This window comes from Schistocerca gregaria, chromosome 1 (genome assembly GCF_023897955.1).
Source record: "Schistocerca gregaria isolate iqSchGreg1 chromosome 1, iqSchGreg1.2, whole genome shotgun sequence".
Classification (NCBI taxonomy): Eukaryota; Metazoa; Arthropoda; class Insecta; order Orthoptera; family Acrididae; genus Schistocerca; species Schistocerca gregaria.
The window spans coordinates 158,593,348-158,621,149 of NC_064920.1; the positions used below are offsets into that span (position 1 = coordinate 158,593,348).

The following is a 27,802-nucleotide window of genomic DNA, read 5'->3' on the forward strand; positions in this document are numbered from 1 at the left end:
TGATCTGATAAGTGCCGTTCCCTTTGTTATAGGTGTTTACGTCACTCTAAGCTGAAAATGCATTACTGTATTGTCATGCATTGTTTGTCGCATTCTAATAATGAGTGTTTATGACCTGTTCCAGCTTGTGGCATGGCTTGCTTTTGTGCGTGCTATCGCTGCTGACAATTAAAGAAAGGGGAAAGAGAGAGAGAGAGAGAGAGAGAGAGAGAGAGAGAGAGAGAGAGAGAGAGAGAGAGGAATCGTCTCATAAGCAAAACAATGGCAAGAGACTATTTGTTGTTACTTACACTGCTGCTTTCTTTGATAATGATCAACAAGAAAGAAATAATAGACTGCCTATGATACAAGATGTTCTTAACGAGAGTTTAGCGAAAATTTTTCTTCATTTGAAAGTCTTTGCAGACGCCTCTTAAGTACATTACATTCTGCACAGAAATTAGTCATCTTAGATTTAAAAATGTAGTCAATTGCCGTGCTTCATTTCTGACTGTATCACTATTGGGCATAAGAATAATACGAATATAAACATGACATGATATGTATATTCTTCTGCGTTTGCTGTTGTCTCAGTCTAGTTTCGTAGTTTATTAGGCAGACAGGATTTAAATGAGATAGTGGCAAACACGAAAGAATACATGCCAAAATGTTTATATTCGTATTATTCTTATGGTGAAGACAATACTGCATGCGATTAACAATTCATAAAAGTTCCTATAAGGAACCATCTCTTTTCACAGGTAGGAAAATATACAGGACGTAGAGTTGGCCATATTGACAGACATCCCAAACAGTCTTGCCAGTCGGATTTTCGTAGTATGTTGAAATGCTGCTACATTCTAAGATGAACAATACCGAATTTGTATTTACTTCGTTGGATAATGTATGAAAGTGCAGTGGTAGACACTCAGGGCTGAGAGAAAAGCTCGTCTTCCACATTTTTTTTTTAAATATATTTACTGATGCAGAGGTTTTGTTGCCAATATTTATCTTTGTGCCTGCAAAGCATGCCTGTGTGGCATTACATATATTCGACAGCAGAAGTTAGTTGTGGTGGCACCAACCAACATATTTCAGAACTTCCGCTTACTTTACACTCGATTCTAAGCCGCAGGTGGGTTTCTTTTTATTACAAAAACCAGAAAAAATGTGCGGCTTAGATTCGAGTAAATACAGTATAACTGTATTGGTTCTAAGCTGGGTCGGTGTTTGGTGGTGGCAGTGTATACCCTAGTTGACAGTCCATTCTTCATAGTGAGTTTGATTGATTGTGGAAACTGGTGCAAAGGATCAATTTGCCCCATTTTCAGTATTCTCTATTACCTCCTGATGTGTTGGCTGCCACACACAGCTCTCTCTCTACTCTTATTATCTGCGATGTGAAAAAGGCGAGCTCATGGTGGTCTTCCCCTTCTGCATGTGCCTAGTCACGACTGGTGGTGCAGCCCAGCGAGCAGTGTTTGCCGCAATGGAGGGGAGTGAGCAAGCTAAACTAGGGAACAACCTCTTAAGTGTTTTTGGGTTCCTGTCGTACTACTTTCTTTAAACTCAGTCACTTTTGGCCTAGCATAGCTGCTTACTGAAATATGCTCTAAGAAGAGTATGTGGAATTTTAATATTTTTGTTACAGTACTTCACTGCCACTTTCATCCTACACTACTTCATTAGCTCCTCTGGCACAGTATTTCATGATGTTTTCTACATATTGCTTCTCATTCTTTTTTTTTTTCCTCTTGGCTGATGTGCCTCCTGCTCTTTTTTTTCTGTTGTAATATTAAACTCATTAATGCATTGAGTTGATTCTCTAGTCCCAGTTAACAACTAGTAGTTCCTTCCTATTGTTGATCAATAAGCAACCCTGAGCACGGTGTGCTACTATGTGTAAGGTTTTCTCCCACTCTTCTGTACTTTCTAAAGGTCCTGAATCCTTAGATTCGTCCCCTTGTTCCATTTTGTTGCCACCATGGTGCTTGTTGATCCCACTAAATATTTTTCCCATGTGGAAGTTTCTTTCTGTTTTATCCACTAAATACCTCTGTTGTTACTGGCACCGTGATAATTTATAATAGTGCAAGGTTAACAGTCACCACTCAACTTGAACAAGGATCATTTCATGCAATGTGGTCTAGAGGTTCCCACATGACCATCATGGATTTTGCTAAAATTTTGTGTGTACGTTTGCACATGTTCCCAGTAAACATAGGTAAAGTTTCATGATCACTAATTCAGTACTTTCAACAACTTTGAGACAAACTATCTCGGAAACAAAACTGGGTCTTCCTGTACAACTGTTTATGCTCTTATAATAATAATAATAATAATAATAATAATAATAATAATAATAATAATAATAATAATAATAATAATTTGAAGCAATATCTGTTGAAAAAACATAGGCTTGAAAAAAGTTTGAAGTTTAGCTTTTTGTATATCTGGGAGTAGTTGCAGGATAAAACTGAAACTTGACATGTAATAACTTACCTATACAAGGACTTAGAACATAAAATTTCATCCTCTTATGCTTTCCAGTAGTTTAAAAATTGAGGGCAAAGATGATGATTATTCTGTTGAAGCCATCTTCATTAGAAAGACCATTTTATAAATCACCTGAATACTAGATTTGATTTTGCAAAGTGAATACATAAGGCTCTAAAAACAATAAGGTGAAGGTGCATTCAAAATAGGCCCATATTCCACTGGTACTGAAATCTGACATCTTTTGTTATGAAGTTCTTTGAGTTATTTTGACTTTATCTCGTATGGTACTTTCTGGGAGGGGCAGTATCATAAGTGGGATAAAGTCTAAATAACTCAAAGAACTTCATAAGAGGAGTGTGTTTTTGTCATGACTCATCGTGACATACTTGTCTGTTTTTCTGCTCTAACTACAGAATCAGACTTGTTATGAACTACACAATTTAATTCTGCATTACCAAGGCAGTGGAAACCATGATAGTAAAATTGTTGCATAACAGCTGCAGCACATAACATATAAGTAGCCTTCAGGTTTTACACCATTGTCACATTGTGTAAATTTTGCTGACGTTCATAGCAATCTGCCTGACATCTTTTGGAATTGTTTTCATGTTACAGAGAATTATTAGTGTCTCAATTTATTATGTAATGCTGTTGATGTGCTAGTTTAATTCAGATTTAATGTATAGTGTACTTTGTGTTAAGATTTATTTGGAACATTAGTGTACTGATGAAAAATTGTATAAATGTGTTGCTGTGGTCCGTGGTTGCTTAGCTACTGGTGTTTCTTTTTAAAGTGAGAAAACCAGCACCCCCATCATCATAGGGGCCATTCCCAATAGCTGTACAACAGCAGCCATGGGTGAGTTTCTTTACCACAGGTTCCCAAACCTCATTCTGGGTTTCTTTACACAGAATCCCATGCTGATGATACATTTATGTATGTGTCGAACCAAAGCTATAAGAGGCCTCTTTTAGGATCCTAAGCTTATGTTTACTTCAAGCTACTTGAATTTTCATAGGTTTCATTAATTTTCTGTAGAATGTCATGATACTGCTGGCTAGGTGAAGTGACAGATGGGATTGTCTGGGAAGAAATTTTAGTAAGGCAAGATTCAAAAAATTGCTTTTTTTCGAATGTGATTACCTCAAATTCTTAGTTGCAAAAAGAGAAAACTATTATTTCTATTGGATTTCTTATTCCAGGACCAAATATAGTTTTTAGGTGGTTTAGAATGTGGTCTTTCAAATGAAAATGGTTTAAGTGTTCAGAAGATTCTATTTTGTAAAAGTGGGCCAAAAATAGCCAGTTTTGGCATTTTTAGAGAAATCATAAACTTTGCCCTCAATTTGTGAGCAATTGGAAATCAGTCAGAGAATGAAATTTTGTATTAGAAGACTTCATATTGGTAAGTTATTATATGACAGGTTTTGTGTTTATCCCGCGATTATTTCTACAAATATAAAAGGTAAACTTCACATTTTTTTCCGAGTGTGTGTTTTTTCGGCTGACTATGGTACAATTTATCTATGTGAAAATTGCTCAGAAAATTTATTATTATTTATTCCCGTGGAGGCCAGGGAAAAGAATAGGCCTCCGGTATTATTATTATTATTATTATTATTATTATTATTATTATTATTATTATTATTATTATTATTATTATTTTGCTCAAGAGTGCAAGAAGTTGTAAGAGATGGCCCAGTTCTGTTTCTTTCAAGAAAATATGCAGAAATATTATGTCTCAAAGTTGCCAAAAATTCAGGGGTACACAGCTGATAGCTGCACTATGAGGTCAAACAAATGATTATATCTCCAGAAGAATTGAATTAGTGATCATAAAACATTGCTAGTGCTTATTGGGGCATGTGTGAATGTTCATGATGATGATGTGGGAACATTGTCCAAAATTAGACCACTCGGCATGGGATGGCCCATAAATATGTATGATAAAATTACATCACAATTAGCTCTAAATCTTAATGTACTGTTTCGGACCCAAAAAACATCTGTTACCCCCAAAAATTCTTCTGCAACAATGCTAGGCAAAACTGCAGCATTTCCTTCATGCAACTTTTACTTTTCCCTACATTGAACTGCTGGGGCTGCATAGTGTACTCTGTGGCAATGTTAAAAACTGCACCACAGCATCCTTTTGATGGCTGTAGTTGGGAATTTATTTTTTGACTTCGTAGTTCATGTAATGCATGGTTTGCTACACTGGTTCCTACTCATTATCAAATGATGTGAACAGGCCCACCTATTGCTGGCTCCTTTGTTGGCATATAACTTTAGGCTCTTCAACACTACTCACAATTTCAATATTAAGAGTTCAGTTTTTTCTTCCCTTTGTTCACGAAATATTGTCCTGATCACTCGTCAATTGTAAGGCATCGATGCGAGAGAGCAGGAGCTGAATTGTCACGTGCTAGGTCACTGATTACTACTCAAAAGATTTGAACCATTAAACTTTTAGTTAAATCAAAATTTTTAGTGCACTGGAATGTGTATTACCGATGACAAATGATTAATCACTTTCACTGGAGACTTACTGGGATTAGGGAGGAAATCTTGTTCTTCCTATTTGAAATCCTAGGAGGCCCATATATTGCCACCTAGTCATTATAATGTGGCACTCATCAGCTGTGTGTGTTCATTTTCTGACAAGTCTTCCCAGTAAACAACTTGCTTCTGTGTGGGTTCGAGTGATGTATTGTTAAACTCTGTCACTATGCTGAAAGTGGCAATAAAACCATCTTCCCTCTGCAGGCAACACCTCATTAAAGTATTCTCCAGTACTGAGAGCCCCTATGAACACTAAGAGGGTCATTGAATATGTATTGAAAAGACATGTTAGGGGGATTATTCATTGCAATCGACAAAAATATTGTCTGTTGAGGTTGAAATGGAGTGTACTTTTTAAATTATCTAGATGCAAGTAACTAGCCCAGGTGAGCTTGTGGAGATAACACAGATAATGTTGTGGTGAAAGCAATCCAAAAACTGTGATTTATTGGCAGAACTCTTAGAAAATATGAGAGCTAAAGAGACTGCTTGCACTACACTTGTCTGCCTTCTTCTGAAGTATTACTGTCGGTGTAGTTTCCGCATCGGATCAGATTGATGGAGGATATCAAAGTTCAGATGAGGGCAGCTCGTTTTGTATTATTGTGGAATGAGGAAAAGTGTCATGGGTATGATACATGAACAGGGGTGTCAGTTGTTAAAACAGTTTTTCACTGTGGCAGGACCTTCTCATGAAATTTCAATCACCAGCTTTATCCTCAGTGTGTGAAAATATTTGGTTGCTGCATGTGTACATAGGGAGAAATCAGAGCTCGCACGGAAAGATTCAGATGTTCATTTTCCCACGCACTTGTAGTGTGGAACACTAGAGAAGAAGCGTAAAGGTGGTGCGATGAACCTTCTGCTGGGCACTTAATTGTGAATTGCAGAGTAATCATGTAGATGTAGAGAGCATAGTGTTTTGTCTCCTTACAAGAAGCCATCTTGCTGTTGATGCACAGGATTACTCATCAGTAAGGAGGATGGGTAGGGTTGCGGTTAGGAAGCTGCAGTCTCTGACGTCATTAGTTTGGCTATACTTCTCGATCTACCAGGTATGGAGAGATTTTAACTTGCTTCTAGATGCGACCCCATCCTATCGTGTCCTGGTTCTTTATCCAGCAAGAGAACCCACGTGTGCATAGTTCTATATCCATACACCACATTTTAATTAAATGTATTTTATATCATGAGTGGAGGGCAACAACCAGTCTACAGATAACTATCTTCTATTTTAGGTGGTGATGAAACTAGTGTCTCATAGACTTTGTAAATGCCTTTGATAATGTAAACATGGAATAGATTTAAAAGTGGATAATCACCTGAAAGTTGATAGGACTTGAATCTCTTCCAATGCCACAAGAAAAGTTTAAGAATCGGTTAAGAGAACCTAGTTCGTTTTGCTGCATAGAATTTATTCAGCAAAAATGATAGTGAATGAAGAGTGCCGCCAACAAAATCTAACAGGACTGTTGATGTTCTCAATAGGCATAAACAGTTTATAGTTGGCAATACTATATCTTTCATTTCATTTCTGCAGAAAAGTATCATTGGTGTGTGAACGTAATAAAACTTGGAACAGCTTGGACAATATTTTCAGTAGGTGCAATGAATGATAGCTGTGTTTGATAGTGAATGAATTAAAGAATACATCCGTAGCAAAGAGAGAGAGCCAGTGTCCAGTTACAATATTAGTGACGAACATTAGGGGTCCTTCATATCATAACGGAGTAGTATTAAATGGGGAAATGCAGAAAAATTGGAAGTAGAGAAAGTAGACAGGAGACTTCAATTTGCTGGAGGGATCATCGTAAAGTGTGGTGCATCGGTGAAAGAAATGGCATACAAGATGCTAGTAGTCAGTTATTTCAGGAGTTGAGTAGGCATTATAGCACACATCAAATGTATTAGGAGATACTGCTAGTATTGTAACAGGTTAGTATAGCTTATACAAAAGTGTGGCAGAGATTCTTGGTGAACTTAAATGGGAATACTGAAAGAAAAGTGACGTCACGAAACATTGTTGGGTAAAGTAAGAGAACTGGTGTTCAAGGAAGACTGTATGAGAATCGTGTTCAGATGTCAGTGTAACTTTGTATAGCCACTAGTCATCGCCATGTACGTAAATGATTAGTGTTGCAATTCTCTGTGACAGGTAGAATGGCCACCAGACAGTATTATTGTTATTTGGTTGGTTGTTTGGTTGTTTGTTTGTGTGTAGTGTTGTTACCAGGCCAGGTGTGTGAACAGTATCGGATGCTGAGTGATCACTGTGAAGGACACAGTAATACTGTGTACTCATGAAGACAGCAGTATCAGTACCTGGCAGGTTGAAAGGGGTCGTATTGTGGGTCTCCATTTTGCAAGCTAGTCTAATTGTTCAGTATCCAGATTTCTGGGCATTTCAGATGTGTCAGCAACTCTGATGGTGGGCCACAAGGGAATATGAGGCCAGGCATGCCATCGTCAGGGTTCTGGTAGGCCATGTCTGACCACTGCAAGGAAGTATCACCATATTATGCACTGACCACATCCTAACTTCTTGGCATCTGCTCCTACCATCCATGAACAATTGATGCGCTCCCTGTAACATTCTGTGTTGTCTTGTACCATTGATTGGAGACTAGCAGCTGCTGTTTTTGGTGAGAACCACCATATGTGTAGGCTGCCATTAACAGCACTACACAAAAGGCTGCATTCAGAGTGCTATCATGACTGGGAAGCATGAACTGTTGATGAATGGTGTCACATTATGTGCAGCAGTGAACTGCAATTTTGTGCTATGTGGAATGACCATAAACAGTGAGTCTGTGGCGACCTAGGGAGATTCTATTCTTCCAGTGTGTTACCTCTCATGCAGCGGTATCGTGGTGCCATTTATAAACAAGACAATGATTGTCCACACTTAGCACATGTCTATGAACCTATCTGCATTATATTCAGGTACTCTCATAGCCAACAAAATACCCAATTCTATACTTGATGGAACATGAGTGGGACTTCAGCCCTATGCCGATATCTAGGACCAGCTTGCCTCAGGAGAAGATGCAACAGCCTTGTCAACCTCCCCAACTGAAATAATGATTGCATCCAGGCCATAGCAGGTGCATCGTCATACTGATAAGCTCTGGACATCTGATTATAATATCTAATCACTGAAAAGTAAAATCACGTACCCACTCAACCCATGAAGGGTTCTCTTCGTATCCTCCTCCCCATTTGGGTGCTTCACTTTTCATTTGAATACTGTCTGCCTCTCTGTATATTTGCTTGCAGAGTATACTGGGTGTCCCAGGAGGAATGGTAAATAGTCAGGGGTGACAGGAATGATCATTCGAAGGGAAAAAAGCTATGAGCGCTTGTTCAGTAGAAGAAATGTTTCACAGTAGCAAAGATGGCCAATTGGTTATAGCTTACATGCATTTTAGGGCTCTTGTTTACTAGATGTTTTTTGCTTTGAATGATTGTTTCTGTCATCTCTGAATACTGACCATTCCTCTTTGAAAACCCTGTATATATGATTATAGATCACTGGGAATGGCACATCTACAACAGTAAATGAAATATTAATTTGGGGACCGCATTAATAGTTCTGATAGGGCACAAGTATTGATAGATCACAATATACCCTCGTCCGGGTAGCCTTAAATTCTGACACCAAAAGAAGACACTGTATGGATTTGGTTGATTCCAGCTGAAACATCTCTAAACAATCAACCTTCATATCTCAGTATTAGGGCAGAAGATGAACTGTCTGCGTCTATCAATTCTAGGGTCATAGCAGATGCAGATGCTCATTTACAAATAATGGAGAAACCTGAAAATTTTTAATGGAATTTTGCTTGAAGGAAATTTCAGCTCTAGCAGGAAGGCAGGCTTACTTGTTTTCCTGTGTCCAGGAAGATACACAGTATGCGAATTTGTCATTGTAGCACTGCTCTTGTGAAATATCCAAGAAAAGAAAGAGGAAACCTGAATGGTGGGCTTTGATACACTAATAGCACAAGGATCTCTTGACAAGGGAAAAGTTAATAGTAAATCCTCACACACTGCTGAACTTTTAGCAATATACCATGCAGAAATTTCTGCATCTGGTAAATATGATCCTAACTTACTTCAACACTGCCTCTTAAAAGAACATAGTAACCTCTCTGTATTGCACAGAAAGAACTATAAATTTAAAATTCCCCTCTTGTGATCTGGGAAGTGTTCAACACTTCAGAACAATGTAGAGATATGGTCCCCAAGACCAGACAAAATAAGGAACCAGCAGCTACTACACCATCATGGTGAATGCAGTAAAAACACTATTCTAAATTTTTTAACAGAATTGAGCATTGTATTACTTATACTGAAACCAGGACCAGGGGGAGGAGGGGGGGGGGGGTTTACAGACTGATCAACCTAACAACTAATTTCGGTAAACTATTAAAAAGGTTTGGTAAAATATCGCTTCGTTGCTATTGGGAACCTAGAAATCTCCTTCCCTGATTCCACCATGGATTCCAAAGATCCTGAACTAGAAACTGTCATATGATTAGAGATGCCTTTGTGCACCATTGACATTTGATCACAGTATTTATTTTATGTACAAAAACCTATGATACAGCAAGATCACATCACATTTTATCAACATTGTGAGACATGTTTATGAGGAAATTCGCAGTTCTCTGTATAATAAACTTTACGACTTATGTTGTTTAGAGTAAGGGTAGCTAAAATGTGCAGGAAAGTTAAGTTTCTTCGGGAACACTCTTTTTGCAATTGCAATAAACAAGCAGTTGACCCTATAGTCACAGCAGCACGATATGTTGGAGATCTTTAAAACTTCCTGGCAGATTAAATCGGTTTGCTGGACTCGGGACCTTTAGTCTCACAGGCAAGTGCTTTCCCCCCTGCGGGTCCGGGGGTTAGAATAGGCCTGAGGTATTCCTGCCTGTCGTAAGAGGCGACTAAAAGGAGTCCCTCCCCCTCAAGGGGGTAGTTAGCGCCTGCGTCTGGAGACGGACAGTTTCACGACCTATAATTGCATTCATTTTGGTTTTTCACTTCTTCTGGTTTCTTCCTTCCTTTGGTTGGTTTCTTTCTTTGTTCTAATCCATCTCACTGTCTTACTTACTCTCCTCCTTGCCTCCTCCTCCTTGCCTCCTTCTCCTTCTCTGGTCTCCGCTTCGGCGTTTGAGACAGTCTGTCCTTTCTTTCCCTCTCTCCTTTCTTTTTCCTCTTCTTCCTTCCTCCCTGAGCGTGCCTGAAGGCCGACCCACGCGTTCGCATGCGTAGCCGGTGATGGGGTAACGCGTAATTCCCCGCCCTGGGTAGACAAGTAAGGCACGCACGTACCCCCTGGTAAAGGCCAGGCCCAGGGAGGGGTGATTGCCTGAGCTGACACCTTCCGACCATGCCGATTGGTCCCTCCGTCCGTTTCTCAGGAGGTGTGCCCTCTGAGAGGGTCCCCACAAGGAAGGAGCGCGCCATCAGAGACGCTGGCAATCATGGGGGATTCCTCCGCAATGGATTTCTCTTCTTCTCTCTCGACTTCTGCCCTCAAACGGAAACTTGACCAGCCACCAGTGACAAAAGTACTACCGCCTGCCCCACAGTTCCTCGTAGTTTCTCGATCTGAGGACGGAAAGGAGTTTTCCTCTGTCAACCCTTTCGTTATCCAGAAGGGCGTAGATGCCATAGCCGGATCTGTCAAGTCTTGTACTAGGTTGTGTAATGGTACCTTGTTACTAGAAACTGAGAGCGCCTTTCAGGCACAAAAACTGCTTTGGACCACACTCCTGTACACGTTCCCTGTCCGGGTGGAGGCTCACCGCACTTTGAATTTGTCTCGTGGAGTGGTCTATACTAGATCACTCGACGGATTGACTGACGAGGAGATTCAGTCTTTCCTCGCTGAGCAGGGCGTGACGGCTGTCCATAGGGTCATGAAAAAGGTCAACAATGACCTTGTACCGACCCGGACACTTTTCTTGACCTTTGACAGTGTTCAGCTGCCGTCACGCATCAGGGCGGGCTACGAGGTTATCTCTGTTCGCCCCTATGTCCCGACACCTACGCGCTGCTACCAGTGTCAGCGTTTCAATCACATTCGCCATTCTTGTTCCAATGCGGCTACATGTGTGACTTGTGGCAGGGCTGCCCATGAGGGTGACTGTCCACCTCCGTCTCCTCGTTGTGTGAAGTGTCGCGGTGACCAAGCAGCATCCTCCCGCGACTGTCCCGTCTACAAGGAAGAACGCTGTATCAAAGAAATTCGGGTCAAAGAGAAAGTCTCCACCTCGACTGCTCGCAAGCTATTCGCTAGTAGGAAGCCCACATTGCTCCCAGCGGGGAAGTACAGTACTGTCCTCGCCTCTCCTTGGACTACCAGGGAGGTGGCGACGCAGACATGCGATCTGACCTTCAGCACTACGGTCGTCCGTTCGGCCAGTGCTAAGATCACCCGGTCGACGTCTCCTCTTCCTCCTGTCGCCCCTCCGACACAAGCACCTTTATCAGCTAATGCCAGGACGAAGACCCAGAAGTCAGAAGCACGGGCCTTCAAGAAAGAACCGTCTCGTGCAGACCTTCTACGTACGTCGAACCCTCGGCCATCGACTAATCCTTCCACAAAATGACCTTCCAAGAAGGCTCATAGGAAGCACAGTTCTCCTTCCCCGCCATGGCGCATTTCTCCTCCTGCGCCCCCCAGCGGTTGCCGCCCCAGGCCGTCATCCGTTTCGCCTGGCCGCACCGCTGGTAGCCGAACATCTGGCCGTTCACCAGCGGAGGAAGTTCCCCCTCCCGGCCATCTTCACAAGATATCCAATGAACCTATAGAACTAATGGACGATGACTGTCCGCCTCCTGCTAGCGGCGGCAGTGCTCGCTCGAACCCAGGCCCTCAGCGGCCTTCTAGCTGACCCCTTCTTGCATCTTCTTCTTCTCACAATGGCCCTTATTCACTGGAATATTCGCAGAATTTGTTCCAACCGAGAGGACTTGAAATTGCTGCTCCGCTCGCACCGTCCTCTCGTCGTAGCCCTCCAGGAAACGAAGCTACGCCCATGCGATCAAATTGCCTTGGCACACTACACCTCTGAGCATTTTGACTTACCCCTGTGGCAGGTATTTCGGCTCATGGAGGGGTTATGTTGCTGGTCCGGGATGATATCTACTATGATCCCATCACATTGCACACCGGCCTGCAGGCAGTTGCCGTCCGCATTACTCTCCCCAATTTTACATTTTCCATCTGTATCGTTTACACTCAATCGTCATCTGATGTTACCCGGGCAGACATGCTGCAAATTATTGCTCAGTTCCCTGCACCATTTTTGTTAACTGGAGACTTCAACGCTCACCATCCTCTTTGGGGCTCTCCAGCATCCTGTCCGAGGGGCTCCCTGTTAGCAGACGTTTTCAACCAGCTCAATCTAGTCTGCCTTAATACTGGCGCCCCTACTTTCCTTTCAGACACCTCTCACACCTATTCCTATTTGGACCTCTCTGTCTGTACTACCCAACTTGCACGCCGGTTTGTGTGTTATGCGCTTTCTGATACATATTCGAGCGACCACTTTCCGTGTGTTATCCATCTCCTGCATCATACCCCCTCTCCGTGCTCAACTAGTTGGAACATCTCCAAAGCAGACTGGGGGCTCTTCACTTCCAGGGCGACCTTTCAGGATCAAACCTTCACAAGCTGCGATAGTCGGGCCGCACACCTCACGGAAGTCATTCTCACTGCTGCTGAATATTCCATCCCTCACACTACTTCCTCTCCACACCGCGTACCGGTACCCTGGTGGACCGCAGCATGTAGAGACGCCTTACGTGCTCGTCGACGTGCTTTACGCACCTTTAAACGCCACCCTACAGTGGCGAATTGTATCACTTACAAAAGATTACGTGCGCAGTGTCGTCGTATTTTTAAAGAAAGCCAGCTGGGCTGCTTTCACAAGCACCTTCAACAGTTTTACTTCTTCTTCTGTTGTATGGGGTAGCCTGCGCCGGCTATCTGGCACTGAGGTCCACTCACCAGTTTCTGGCTTGACAGTCGCAAATGACGTCCTTGTGGCCCCTGAGGATGTCTCCAATGCCTTCGGCCACTTTTTCGCAGAGGTTTCGAGCTCCACTCATTACCTCCCTGCCTTCCTCCCCCGAAAACAGGCAGAGGAGGCTCGGCCACCTAATTTCCACTCCTCGAATTGTGAAAACTACAATGCCCCATTCACTATGCGGGACCTCGAAAATGCACTTGCCCAGTCACGATCCTCTGCTCCAGGGCCTGATTCTATTCATATTCAGATGCTGAAGAACCTTTCTCCTGTGGGTAAAGGTTTCCTTCTTCGTACTTACAATCGCATCTGGATTGAGGGGTTCCCGCATGCTGGCGCGAGTCTATTGTTGTACCGATTCCTAAGCCGGGGAAGGACAAGCACTTGCCTTCCAGTTATCGACCCATCTCGCCTACCAGCTGTGTCTGTAAGGTGATGGAGTGAATGGTTAACTCACGTTTGGTTTGGCTGCTCGAATCTCGACGCCTACTTACCAATGTACAATGTTGATTTCGTAGGCGCCGCTCTGCTGTTGACCATCTGGTTACCCTGTCGACCTTCATTATGAATAACTTCTTGCGGAAGCGCCCGACCGCAGCTGTGTTCTTTGATTTGGAGAAGGCTTACGACACATGTTGGAGGGCGGGCATTCTCCGCACCATGCATACATGGGGCTTTCGCGGTCGCCTCCCTCTTTTTATTCGTTCTTTTTTAATGGATCGACAGTTCAGGGTACATGTGGGTTCTGTCCTGCCAGAAACCTTTCGCCAGGAGAATGGGGTGCCGCAGGGCTCCGTTTTGAGCGTCGCTCTCTTCGCCATAGCGATCAATCCAATAATGGATTGCCTCCCAGATGATGTATCAGGCTCCCTTTTCGTGGACGATTTTACCATCTGTTGCAGCGCGCAGCGTACATGTTTCCTGGAGCGCTCTCTTCAGCGTTCTCTTGACCGTCTTTACTCCTGGAGTGTCGCCAATGGCCTCAGTTTTTCTGCCGAGAAAACGGTCTGTATTAACTTCTGGCGCTACAAAGTGTTTCTCCCACCGTCCTTAAGACTCTGCCCCGTTGCTCTCCCATTCGTGGAGACAACAAAATTTTTAGGTCTTACGTTTGACAGGAAACTTAGTTGGTCTCCACATGTCATATTTGGCTGCCCATTGTACCCGTTCTCTAAATGTCCTCCGTGTTCTCAGTGGCACGTCGTGGGGAGCGGATCGAACCGTCCTACTTCGCCTATATCGGTCGATCGTCCGCTCCAAGCTGGATTATGGGTGCTTTGTATACTTCTCTGCACGGCCGTCCATCTTACGCCGCCTCAACTCCATACAACATCTGGGTTTACGGCTTGCGATCGGAGCGTTTTATACTAGTCCGTTTTATACTAGTCCCGTCGAGAGTCTTCGTGCTGAAGCCGATGATTTGCCACTCACCTACCGGCGCGATATACTGCTTTGTCATTACGCCTGTCGGCTTCTGTCAATGCCCGAACACCCATCGTATCGTTCCTTTTTTGACAACTCTCTCGACCGTCAATATGGGTTGTATGTCTCTGCCCTGCTACCCCCTGGAGTTCGCTTTCGTCGCCTCCTTCAACACCTTGATTTTTCACTCCCTGCAACCTTTAGAGTGGGAGAGAGCCACGCGCCAACTTGGCTCCAGGCTCAGGTTCGCGTTCACCTTGACCTCCGCTCGCTCCCAAAGGAGGTTACCCCCGGTTCAGTATACCACTCCCGTTTTGTCGAACTTCGTTCGAAGTTCATTAATATAACTTTCATTTATACAGATGGCTCTAAGACCAATGACGGGGTCGGGTGTTCTTTTATTGTCGTGGCACAAAGTTTCAAATACCGGCTACATGGCCATTGTTCGGTCTTCACAGCTGAGCTCTTTGCCATCTACCAGGTTGTTCTTTACGTCTGCCACCACTGACATTCTGCTTATGTCATCTGCTCCGATTCTCTGAGCGCCATCCAGAGTCTGTGATCCGTATCCGGTTCACCCTTTCGTGCACCGGATCCAATGCTGTCTTCAGCAGCTGGTGGACGACGGGTCTCCAGTTAGCTTTATGTGGGTTCCTGGCCATGTTGGTATCCCTGGGAACGAAGCTGCAGATGCCGCGGCCAAGGCTGCGGTCCTCCAGTCTCGCACGGCTTCTTGTTGTGTCCCTTCATCAGATTGTAGCACGGTCATTTGTCGGCGCATTTTATCGCTGTGGCATGCCGATTGGGCTGCACTTAGGGACAACAAGCTTCGGGCCTTGAAACCTCTTCCCGTAGCTTGGACGTCGTCCTCACGTCCTTCTCGGCAGGAGGAGGTCGTTTTGGACCGGCTACGAATTGGACACTGCCAGTTCAGCCATCGCCATCTGCTGACGGCAGCGCCGGTGCCATTCTGTCCATGTGGGCAATTGCTGACGGTCCGGCACATTTTAACTTCCTGTTCAGATTTTACTACGCTGCGTCTTGATCTTGGCCTGCCATGTACTCTGGATGCCATTTTAGCGGATGACCCAGGAGCTGTTGCTCGCGTTCTTCGTTTTATCAACTTGACACACCTGTCTAAGGACGTTTGATTATGCTGTAGTTTTTTTAATCATATGCCTGTTAATACGTCTTTTAGTTAATACGTCTTTTATAGAGTTGTCCCTTTTAGTTGCTGTTTTAACCTTGTGCCTCGCGGTACATTCCTAAATTAGTCAGGGTGCTAATGACCATTGTAGTTGTGCGCCCTAAAACCACAAAAAAAGAGGCAAGTGCTTTACCACCTGAGCTACCCAAGCACAAATCATGACCCGTGCTACTAGCTTTACTTCTAGCAGTACCTCATCTCTCCTCCTCCTTTCCAAACTCCACAGACGTTCTCCCGCAAAACTCGGGGGACAAGCACCCATGGAAGAAAGGCTGGTGGAAGTAAAGCTGTGAGGACAGGTCATGAGTCGTGCTTGGGTAGCTCCTTTGGTAAAGCACATGGTCGCAAGAGGCGAAGGTCCTGAGTTCGAGTGTCGGTCCAGCACACAATTTTAATCTGCCAGAAATTTTCATATCGGCACATACTCCAATGCAGAACGAAAATTTCATTCTCGATTATCATTACTTATTTTATAGTGACATATCCTTGTGCACAGCAGAACACCGACTTCAGGCAGCTATGTGGGAGGCACACAACATTTTTCGTTAATTAGATCACGTGTTATGCACTTACGAAGAATACAGTCCAAAGCTGTACATGGACATCCAACTGCTGGAACTACTGCATAGTACAGTATTTTTTATTTCTTTTTCATAATGCATATTTATACAGGGTGTCCCATTTATCTTTTAACACACTAAATAACTGTTTGTCTAGATGCAAATTACAAAATGTTTCAAGCAAATGTACTTTAGCCATCTGGTGGACATCAATCAGCACGATTGCCTTCGTGGTAGCTTTGTTTTTTACAAAGATACAAACAGCGGTATGACTTTTTAAATGGCACCCTGTATTTTTTATTTGGTAATTCATTTCCTCTCCTAAAGACCTATTCAGAAATATGTCACATCACAGTGTACCATTCACTGAAACACAACATTAATTACATAACATAACATTGACATTGGCAACCCCAGCACTTGGAGCAGGTACTCGGGGTAATGTAACACATCCACGTGCTGATATTGACAGATGACAAATGTAATCATAAGTAGAATGTACACCAGTCATTCTGTCAACCATCGTCAGTTGAAGAGTTGTGTGAGTAGATTGTACACCAACGAACAAAAGGTAGAAATGTGGGGAATGTAAGTTAGTAGAACAATACTATTTTCTTATGTACAGGTACATTTAGTACAGTAGTTTAGTCCTTCTAAATACTGTTGTGTAGAGTAGGCATACAGTAAAGGCTGTCCTTCCTATAAACTGCAACCATGTAACGTTTTGCTGTTGTTGTTGAAGGTAGATGAAATGCTATGCAGGCAGCAGAACTGTACAGAGTGATATCCTGACAAGAACACACCTTCTAGACATACATTTTCTCGTATTGTTCTGACACTTCAGGAAATGGGAAGTTCCAACCCACGACACCGCAATTTTCGTAGCACTCGCACAGACAAAGCTGCCGACGTTACTGTTGTTGCTTATGTTGCTATGAATCCACATGTGAGCACACGATAAATTGAACACGAGATTGCCATTCTTAAAACCAGTGTAAATCGTATTCTTACACATCACCGGTTCCATCCTTACCATTTACACCTACATCAAGAATTGCATGGGAATGATTTCCAGAATCGTGTACAGTTATGTCAGTGGGCACATCAGCAAATCCTCGCCAACCCGAACTACTTCTCCAATGTTCTGTTTACCGATGAATGTTCTGTTTACCGATGAATGTTCCTTCTCAAAGGACAAGTAAATACAAGGAACATGCATTATTGGTCCAGCGACAACCCACGATGGTTTAGACAGTTGGGACATTAGCATCGATGTAGAGTTAACGTCTGTTGTGGGATGCTTGGTACTGCAATTATTCACCCTTATTACATCAATGGTAGTCTAAACAGCACAGTGTATGCCAACTTCCTCAGACGAATTCTTCCTCCTCTTCTGGATGAAGTGCCACTAAGAACTAGAATGTTTATGCAGAATCAACGCAATGGATGTCCAGCACATAATGCCTTGTATGCACGTCATGTTCTGAACAGAAGAAATTCTGCCAGAGGGAGTGGTTGAGGAGGAATGGTACAGAAGAGTCATAGTCAATTTTGTGTTATGTTTTTACTTGGTTTTCATTTGTTTTCTGACAAGTCCAGCAAGTGGAAGAGTTTGTGATCCTGGGCTCAGTCAGTGTTGTGTTATGTAATTAATAACGCTGTGTTGCAGTGAATGGTACACTGTGATACATTTTTGAATAGGTTTTTAGGAGAGGAAATGAATTACCGAATAAAAAATACAGGGTGCCATTCAAAAAAGTCATACCATTGTACATATCTTTGTAAAAAAAACAAAGCTACAGTGAACGCAATCGTGCTGATTGATTGTCCCCTTGACAGCTAAAGAACATTTGCTTGAAACATTTTGTAATTTGCATCTGGATAAACAGTTATTTAGGATGGTCAAGATAAATGGGACACCTTGTATGTGATGACTCAAGATAACCAGCATGACAAAACATAGCAACTCTTCCTGAGAAACAGATTGAACAGTTTTAGCAAAATATTACAAAGCATTAATTTTATTGTATTTGGACTATAGAAGTGTTGTTATACTGGTCAGTTGCATTGTCCAGGCTAGTTGTATTAGATCTCATCCACCACTGTGTAATACATTTGTCAACTGGAGTTAGCTGCACAAACTTTGTCACTAGCCTGAAGTTCCACTGATAACCTGCATGCATGCATGACTGTTTTGCTGCCTCCTGTACCCTTGTACTGTCCTTTCTCTCACTTGGTCATCCTAAGAGCAATGGTGTGTTCCCTGACATGTAGTAAAGTTGGAAAAATCATATAGAAAATGCATTGAAATCAGCATGCCTGTTGGACCCATGAATTTATTGTAAATAACATTACACCCCTTAATCGGGTGATTAGGGTAGAGAATTTAAGAAGGAAAATGGATGGGTTGAAGTTATAGCACCAGGGTGAATAGGATTTACAGTTAACTTGGTACAACACAAAATCAAATAGGGTTAATTCAAGAGTAGGCATAACAATTAAGAAGAAATTAGGAATTTGGGTAAGCTACCTAGAATAGTACAGTGAATGCATTATCATAGACCAGACAGTCATGAAGCCAGCAGCTTCCATAATAGTAAAAGTTTACATGCCACCTAGCTTTGCAAATGATGAAGAAATTGGAAGCATGTATGACAAGATAAAGGAAGTTATTCGTGTAGATAAGGAAGATGACAATTTAACTGTGATAGGCGGCTGGAATAGGAAAAGGAAGTAAATTAAAAAAGTAACATGAACAGGCTGAGAGAAATGTAAGAGGAAGCTGTGTGATAGAGTTCTGCACAGTGCTTAATTTAATCATTGATGATATTTGGTTTAATAAGTGACAGAAGTTTGTATGTGTGGAAGAGTCCTGTGGCACTGCAGGGTCAGATTGATCATGTAGTGGTATGACATGTTTCAGAATAACCAGATTTTAAACTGTAAGGCATTTTCTTCCAGGGGCATATGTAGACTTTTGCGACAATTTATGAACTGCAGATCAAAAGTGATGAAATTGCAGCAAAGTGGAAAATTGAGGAGTTAGGAACTGCATAAATTGAAGAAACTAGGTGTTCATAGCTTCAGAGGGAGCCAGAGGCAATGTTGAACCAAAATAGGAAAAGAAGACAAAAAACTGGATGAGTTACTTTGAGAGATGAAATGGGGAAGAGCAGCATAGGTTCACGAAGGTAAAAAGAAAGGGTCTAGTAGAATTCCCTAGAGAACAAAAGGCAAAAATATAAAAATGTACCACATGAAGCAGATGAAATGGAATACAAACCAGTAAAAAAAATGAAGTTTACAGAAAGCGCAAAATTGTTAAGTGGTAATTGCTAGAGAATAAATGTAAACCTGTAGAACCATGTTTAATTAGGGGAAAGATAGATGCTGCCAGCAGGAAAGTTAGAGAGACATCCAGAGAAATGAGGATCAGCTCTATGAATATAGAGTTCAGATGGCAAGCCAGGACTAAGCAAAGAAGGCAAGGAGTATAATTGGTGAATCACTGAACACTTGCACCGCAAATGTTTTGCACTTTGAAAATACTATCGATACGCAGTTTTCATAGAACTGAATTGTAGGGAAGGGCATGTATTTTCAGCCAGTACACAGATTTTGAGGCAGTGATGAAACTGCAATTTTTTTCAACAGTTACAAATTTTTAAATGGGAAAACGGCTGCTGACAGTAAAACTCTAAAAGCAGTGTGTCAGTGATGTTTCATTGCAGTAAGCTTGTGTAGGTAGTTTAGGAGTTATCACATTGTGAACATTCTCTGCATGGACTGCTTTTTGTTTCATCTTATCGTTTAAATTCTAGGAAACGATGTTGTGTTTGTTTACATTGTGTTGTGTGTACACTGTGACTGCATTGTGCAGTTCTGTCACTTATTGTGTGATAGTGGACACATTAGGATGTATTTGGAAGATAGTATATCTCAATGTGAAAAAGTGGATATGCTCATGGTTTAGCTTGAATGTAGGAAGTATGCTGTTCGTTCATGTCCTGTGTACATCGGAAGGTATTCCAATACACATAAAGTTCTTCAGTTATAGATGGTATGAAATGACATATTACTGCTTGCTGCCTGTGCTGAAATACTAGAATATGTGCAGCAGTAATTGCATGCACATTGCAAGCTTGTGCTGACACTGGTGGTGGTGGTCATTTGGAGCACAGGCTTTGAGGGTACATCGATTCTGTGTGTTTCAGACCCCACAAAAGTACTCCATTCAGCTTCTCGTTTGTCTTAGGCAGTGTCCCATTTAACAGTGCGACACATTCAGTACCTTTTGACTGCAGTCACATGGCAGTTGCCAACTTTTAAAAGTGTAGCAGTATAGTGTGATATTATTAGTACACAAAAACAACTGGAATGATGGGGAATGATTGAGTAGAGTGGAGAGTTTGAATTACCTAGGAAGCCTGATACAGGAAGATGGAAAAAAAGGACAGAGAAATAAACAAGTGGGGGAGAAAAGCAGAAGCATTTCGGAAGAAGTGTCAGAAGCCTGATATAGAACAACGATGTACTGCAAATCAATATAAAGGTCATAAACCGGTCGTACTGTGACCCTGTCCTCACGTATGCATCCAAAACCTGGGTTATGAAAGGAAGAGAGGGACCGGAGATTGCAATTACATTTGCAGATTGTATTAATTTTTGCAGTGTCTTTGTTGTTTTTCTGAGATAATGTTCACTATTTGTTAAGATGTTAGTTTTGGTATGTTTGCAAAGTTATTCAATACCATTTTTATCACGTTATGTGGTGTACCACCACAGTGTAAAGGGTCTTCCAGTGATTTGCTGTTGCGTGGCTTATAACCATACCACTACTAGTGTAATTTAGTATGCTTTTACCTAAATAACGGAAACCCTTTGTCTATGTTGCCACGCATAATCCTCTTACTAAAATTTAGTTTAGCTTCCAAATAAAGTTCCCTACAAGATCATAGTCCAGTTTATAGGAAAAGATAATAAATAGAGTTACCCTTTTTACAAGATTGGACCATATGCTGTGTCTAATTGTTAAGTAAATCGGACTATTCAATTCTTTTCTTAAGATCTTACCCAGTGGTTAGATAGAAATGCAGTATGAATAATATTATAGTGAAGCTAGGACAACTCGGTTCAAAGTTCATTTAGTGGTTTAAAACATGTACTAATGGTTGCTAGCCTATCCGGGCAATGAAACGGTGAAGTATTGGAAAAGCAGAAGTATGAATTTTGCCTACTTTCTTGCTACTGTTTAATTTGGTTCTTCAAATAAATTTTAGTCCATTTAAACAATGTTGGAATACATCCTTATACATTGTTTTTAAAAGAGGAAAAAGCCCAGTAGATAACTTCAAGGAAGCTAAAAAAAAAAAAAAATTGGCTAGATGGACCTTTAGAAAATAACTTTTCATAATCAATAAACTTGAACACTAAAATACTTAGATACTAAAGCGCACACTTTTGTACTGAACATTTCACTTCAAGAAAACCTTTTTCTGACTGGAATTTACTTTCAAAAGCTATTATTCTTTGAACTAACTCTGCATAGTCATTTAACATATTCTAGTAACTAGGCTAAACTCTGGTTGAATTTTACGTAAGCAGACTTTTACTATAGCACTTTGCAATAGTTAAGAAAATGGAAAAAAACATTTTAAATGGTGCCTCTTCATATTAAGTTGGCGCTTCATAAATCTGTAAAATAGGATACTCAGGTTAATCACACAAGAGGAAGGAACCCTATGGAGGTGTATGATTAGGATGAAATAACAGGGTGAACCAGTTCCTTTAAAGTTAAAGAATGATTATTAAAACACCATTTAAATTAATGGTTCACACTGTACAAAAGAAAAACCAAAAAAATCTTGTCCATTGGCTGTAGGCTTGGGTATGGCAACCAATTATGACAGCTACACTACCCACAGTATGACCTGCAAGTATCTTGCTGTATGGGCTCAACTTCTCTTCTTGGGGATCATTCAGTTTTGCATACTGTAGCCCAACAACTTGCAGGTATGCCATATAAGCCATTTGCAGTCTTCATCTGAGGCAATTTTGTGCAAATTTGCAGGCAAGGCTGCTTCTGCTCCACAAAAGTGTGGGCTCAATCACTGCTGCCTACAGGCTGTGTGACTTACTTCCAGCACTTGCTCTATGTAGCACACCAGTTCGCCCTTGCCTCCTTTTCCACTCCCTAGAGCCACTTTCATTTAAAACAAAAGTACACTGGTTTTTACATAATACTTATTTCTTAAATTGTTCCTAAGCATGACCATTTCTTAAATTGTCAAATTTACATTAACATGATCAAATTATGCACACAAATATTTTAAATACAAAAGTCATCAGAAAATTATTTAACATAATAAACAATGTACATAGTATTTTACATACATTACTCACATACAATGCCAAAAACTTCAAACTCCATTATAGCACACTTTACTTTATATCTACAGAAAATGTAGTGCCAAGATGTGGAAATTTTAAAGCAAAAAAGTTATAAAAATTTAAGTGAACCATAAACCAATAATGTTATAGGCTGAGAACAGTAGGAAGATAGAAAGAACTCTAAAGCTTGTTCCGGTGCACGGGAGGTGTACAACTTCGTCATGTGTTACTTGAAAATTCTGATGAAATGTTCCATTTCACCGTTGGATTGGGGGTGGAACAATGTACTCATGACATGCTTGATGCTCTTGGCATCGCAAAACTGCTGAAATTCTGCTGATCTGAACTGTGGTCCATTCTCCAAAACCAACACTTCTGGTAACCTTAGATGCAAAAGATTGATGTCAGGGTCTTGATGGTGCCAACTGTCATGGTGGAGTGCATGGCCACCACGAACAAAAACTTGACGAAGGCATTTACTACAATAAGCCAATGAGAGTTCCAGCAGGGACCCTCAGAGTCTATAGGGAATCATTGCCAAGGGCACAGAGTGTGGGCCAGTTGAAAAATTTTTGTAGTGGAGCAGCCTGATGCTCCGCATATGTTGAACATAGTGAGGTGAATTGTTCTATTTGAGCATCCTTGCTGACTCTTGTGCAGTGCTAGTGCGTATGATTCCCCAATGGTTTGATGGAGGAGGTGCAAAATTTCTTTCTGAACCAAATTTAGCATAACACAGGACTGGTCGTTGTTTGTATGTGAGAGGATGATACCCCACTGGGATGATAAGCTGTGCTGAAGTGTAAAATAAGTGTGTAATTGGGTTGCTGATCTGCTTAATTGAGTGTGACCAACCAGTGCAGAGGCACTGCAACAGAATGTTGAGACTGGGTTTCACAGTCCTAGCTGAGGAATCCATCAGTGGTGGATGGAAAAACCATAAAGTGTTCCATTGTCCTGGACAGCAGTGTGAAAACAAGAATCTTCTGTGGTGTTGAAAGCCAATTCAGTGCTGACTGGTAAGAGAAAAAGTGTCAGCATTTGAATGCTTAGCCATTGGCCTGAACAAGGTTTCATACTAGTAGTTGGAGAGAAACAGGGATCAAACTGCAACATTTGCACCATGCATAGAGGACTAGCTTTGAAGGGCTGAACAATGAGGTAAGAGGCTTGTGATAATCATAAAGTAGAATTCTCTGCCTACAGGTATTAGTGGAATTTAGTCATCCTGTATGTGACAGCAATAGCTTCCTTCTCAGTTTGCAAATAGTTGCATTGTGCTTTAAGAGTTTGCATGTGAAGGCAGTTGGCCTTCAGCGATGACACTTGATACAAGAGAACAGCACCCATCCCACAAAGAATACATCAACCGCCAGTACCAATGGGATCAAAATGAACCATACAGAGATTCCTCTGTCAGGTGTCATTCAGTTTCTGAAATCAAAGTTTATACTCAAAAGACCATTCGAATAGAATCTTCTTTCATCGAAGACAATGCAATGGAGCTGCAGTATGCACAGCAGGTGAAATGAACTGAATGTAATAAGTGAGTTTACCCAATACAGCGGGGAGTTCACTGACAGAGGAGCTGGTAGATCCCAGATGGCAGTATAGTAAGTATGACAGCAAGTGATGGATACCCTGAATGTTGATAATGTGTCCTAAATTTTCAACCTTCGTCTGGAAGAAGGAACATTTGTCTTTTACATTTTCACCCAGCATCTGAATGCACTTGAAACAAGTTCCTGAGATGGGAAAGATGTTTATCAGGAGTATGACCCAAAAGTACTTTGTCGTCCAAATAATTCGAAAATAAGGAACTGTAGCAGTCAGCTCTGATAAGTACTGTTGGAAAAATTGCAGCGGCAGACACACTAAATAAGGGCAACCATAAGAACTTAACCCCATGTCAGTGTCAAAAACTCATTGCGACTGTTCATCTGAGGGAAGCTGGAAATAATCATGTGAAGATAATCTTGGAAAAGAACTGAACTACATCAAACTTGGCCAAAAGTTCCTCAGGTAGTGGGAAAGGAAAAGTTGGTCAGTCTGTGAATTTATCGCTGCCTCGATGACTGCACATAAGCATAAGTTACCCGAAGGTCCTTTATTATCACCAATGGGGATGCCCACTGACTGGCTGCTACAGGGGAAATAGCACTATTGTCCTGCCAAGATAAGAGTTTGTGTGTTACTGGGTTTCTGGTAGTGAAGGGCAGGCTGTGATCAGCAAAACTGTGATTGTGCCTTTTCCTTCATGGTAATATGAGCCTCAAAATTATTAGCTTTTAGACCATCTTGAAAAAGTCACAAAATTCATCACAAAGTTCAGCTAACCTGTCGGAAGGCACAGAGGAGTTCACAGAGAAAATATTGCCTTGAATGTGCAGAACAAACAGATCAAGAGTCAGTACCGGTATCACTTTCACATGAGCACAAAATTGGGAACGAGTGTGTTTCACAATACGAAACGTGGCAGGTAGTCCATAAATACCTTGTAAAGAAATGTCTGTTGTAAGCAGAAAGAGTTGTCTGTGACATAGTTAGGGCTTGCCTATCAGTTTGTATGTGCTTCTATTCACAAGACTCATGGACCCTCATATCCAGTTGCATATAAATTTTGCATTTGACAGTCTGCAAAGTGCAAACAATTTACTAGCCTGACAGTGGATGGAAGTAGGCTGACAACTTCGCATTTGTGCAGATATAGACAGACTGAATGTGGTGGGGGACTTAAATTGCTGCTCCAGCTGACCAACTTGGTGCTAAATTGTTTCTCATGTAAAATATTTGTCTACAAGATGAGCCTTGGGTAGTTGAATACTGTCCCATTAAAGGATAAAATCATGACATTCTGCTCCAGCAGAAACTTTTGAGGAGACATTGTTGTGTCTTCCTAAATGCTGAGTTTCACTAAAGTGATTAAAATACAGCAGAATACAAGAGCTTGTTTCAAATATCACTGTGGTTTTTAATATTTCTTGCTGCAGTGGGTACTTAATGAAAATTATGTAACCTGTCCACGTGTTGCCTTGGCAGGGATGTCTTCTGTCCCATTATCCTGTTTTAATCAGTTCATTGAAAGTCCACATTTATATTTTCATGGCAAAAAAGGAAAGAACATATGACAACACAGCAACTTCTATTTTGGAAAGTACCCCTATGTATGGGAGTGTCCAATAAGTATGTTTCCTTTTTTATGAGAACAGACACAGTTGTTATGTTAAAATAATTTTGACATTTTACAATGTTCTGTTAATTTTCTGCATAGATGCCATGTTTTTTCAAACCTTTTCGATAATGCGAGCCAAGTTCTGTTCCAACCAGCATTATACCTGTGCTTGTGTTGAGGAATCTGTGAGGTGTTGGCAAAAAATGATGACTTCAATTTTTGCCTCACAAAGTTCTCTTTGTTCGTCACATTCAGCTCAGAAGATTAACACTGGAAAATGTTCCCATATACTCTGTATTCGCCTGATCTTTTCAGATGTTCCAGTTCAAAGGGCATATGTGAGGTAAGGCCTTAACATCAATGGTGAACTGGTTAAGAGCACAAGATCTGACCTGGTGCAGTACTGGCTTGGAAAAATGTCTTGCTTTACCAAACCTGCATGGAAAAAACATGGCAGCTTAGTAAAAAAGTAACAGAAGCCATGTGCAATATCAATAAAATTATTTCAACCTGATAAATTGTGTGTAATGTTTTTTACAAAATAGGGAAGTGACTCCCCATACATATTGCATGTGTTAACACACATTGTTCATACTGATGTTTAGCTTTTTGCCAAATAGTACCATATTTATGACTCGTGTGAATCTACTGGTCACAATACTTTATTACATGGAATTCTTTCTTTCTGTAGTGTTTAGAGTCATTGATCTTCAAACACTGATTGTATACAAATTCAAAGTTTCTAAAGTAAGTGATAATGGTGGGTGATAGAACGGACTCATCTCATTATTTTAAAAAAAAATTTATTTGTATTTAGACTTTTGAACAGGGGTACCTCTCAACTTGGTAAACTTTAACTGATCACCTTCCATTTGACAACGAACCTCCATTGCAGTGCATTAGGTAAATGACATCTTGGTGTCATTCGACCAAGTGAGTATTTATTCCATGTGTCTGCCTTCATAACGCCAAATACAATCCTACTCTCAACTTCGCAGATGGCTGCTGTTCATGTATATTGTTGGCAAATGACAGTGACTAGATTATGTGGGCTAGTGTTCCTCTACTCTGATATCGACATAAACAACTTTCATATTAGCTGTTTTCCTAATTTATTGCTGTTTGTGATTCCCTGTGGTTTCTAAAACTCTATCCTTTTGCATGGCCCACTTAATTGGCATTCACAGATATTAGTTTGATAGCTTGACTTAATAGAAACTCAAGATGATTGTACAATTTGGTTCTAGTTGCTCCTTTTAGAGTATGCAGTATTGTAGTCTGGTGTAACATAAATTAATTTTGCAAAACATTTACCACAGATATCAATTTGCTTGTTCTCGCAGTTAGAAGGACCTGGGCCACCTCCAGCAGTTATCACACCCGGGGGAAAATGCTTTGTGTGCAGCAAAGCCGCTGGATCAACAGGATCGCCTCTCACAGCAGTTACAAACACTACAAAAATCCAACTCCACCAAAAACTTGGTAGAGTTGTAGGAGCAGAGCTGGATCTCATTGTTGATGAAGATGGAGTACTTTGCCATGGCTGCTGTCGTCTGCTGAACTACATGGATCGAATTGAAGTGGAGCATAGTATGCTCACAAAATCAATTCTGAATTGTATGCGACGGACGTTTGGTTTTGGTTATGTGCAAGGTGATAACCGTATGCCAGAAGCTGTTCTTGCCAGTATAGAAGATCGCAGCAAAAACTCCATAAGTGAGTCACAGTATTTGGTTTTTTTTTTGTATATGGTCAGTTTGTTTAATATTGCTTGCTAACAGGAAGTGTTGAAACTAATTTTCAAGGATTTCAGCATAAAATGGAGAAAAGGGGGAGAACCATGCAATTATTCTAGTTGAATGAGTTGTTTACGGCAACTGTGCTGAGGATTCTGATACGGTGATTGTGATGAACCTTTAATGTTCTTATAGTAGAGAGAATGTTGTAATGATCCCATCTATTTTA

The 27,802-nt window shown here is 41.3% G+C and overlaps 1 protein-coding gene across 18 annotated transcripts in view; it reads left to right on the forward strand.

Moving 5' to 3' along the window:
- Positions 1-27,802, forward strand: part of LOC126335275 (uncharacterized) — a 57,942-nt gene that overhangs the window by 17,443 nt on the left and 12,697 nt on the right. For all 18 annotated transcript variants that reach the window (XM_049998381.1, XM_049998373.1, XM_049998468.1 and 15 more), the window contains one exon: positions 27,181-27,553. In XM_049998381.1, the coding sequence (XP_049854338.1) occupies positions 27,181-27,553 (373 nt within the window). The remainder of the gene's footprint in view (positions 1-27,180; positions 27,554-27,802) is intronic.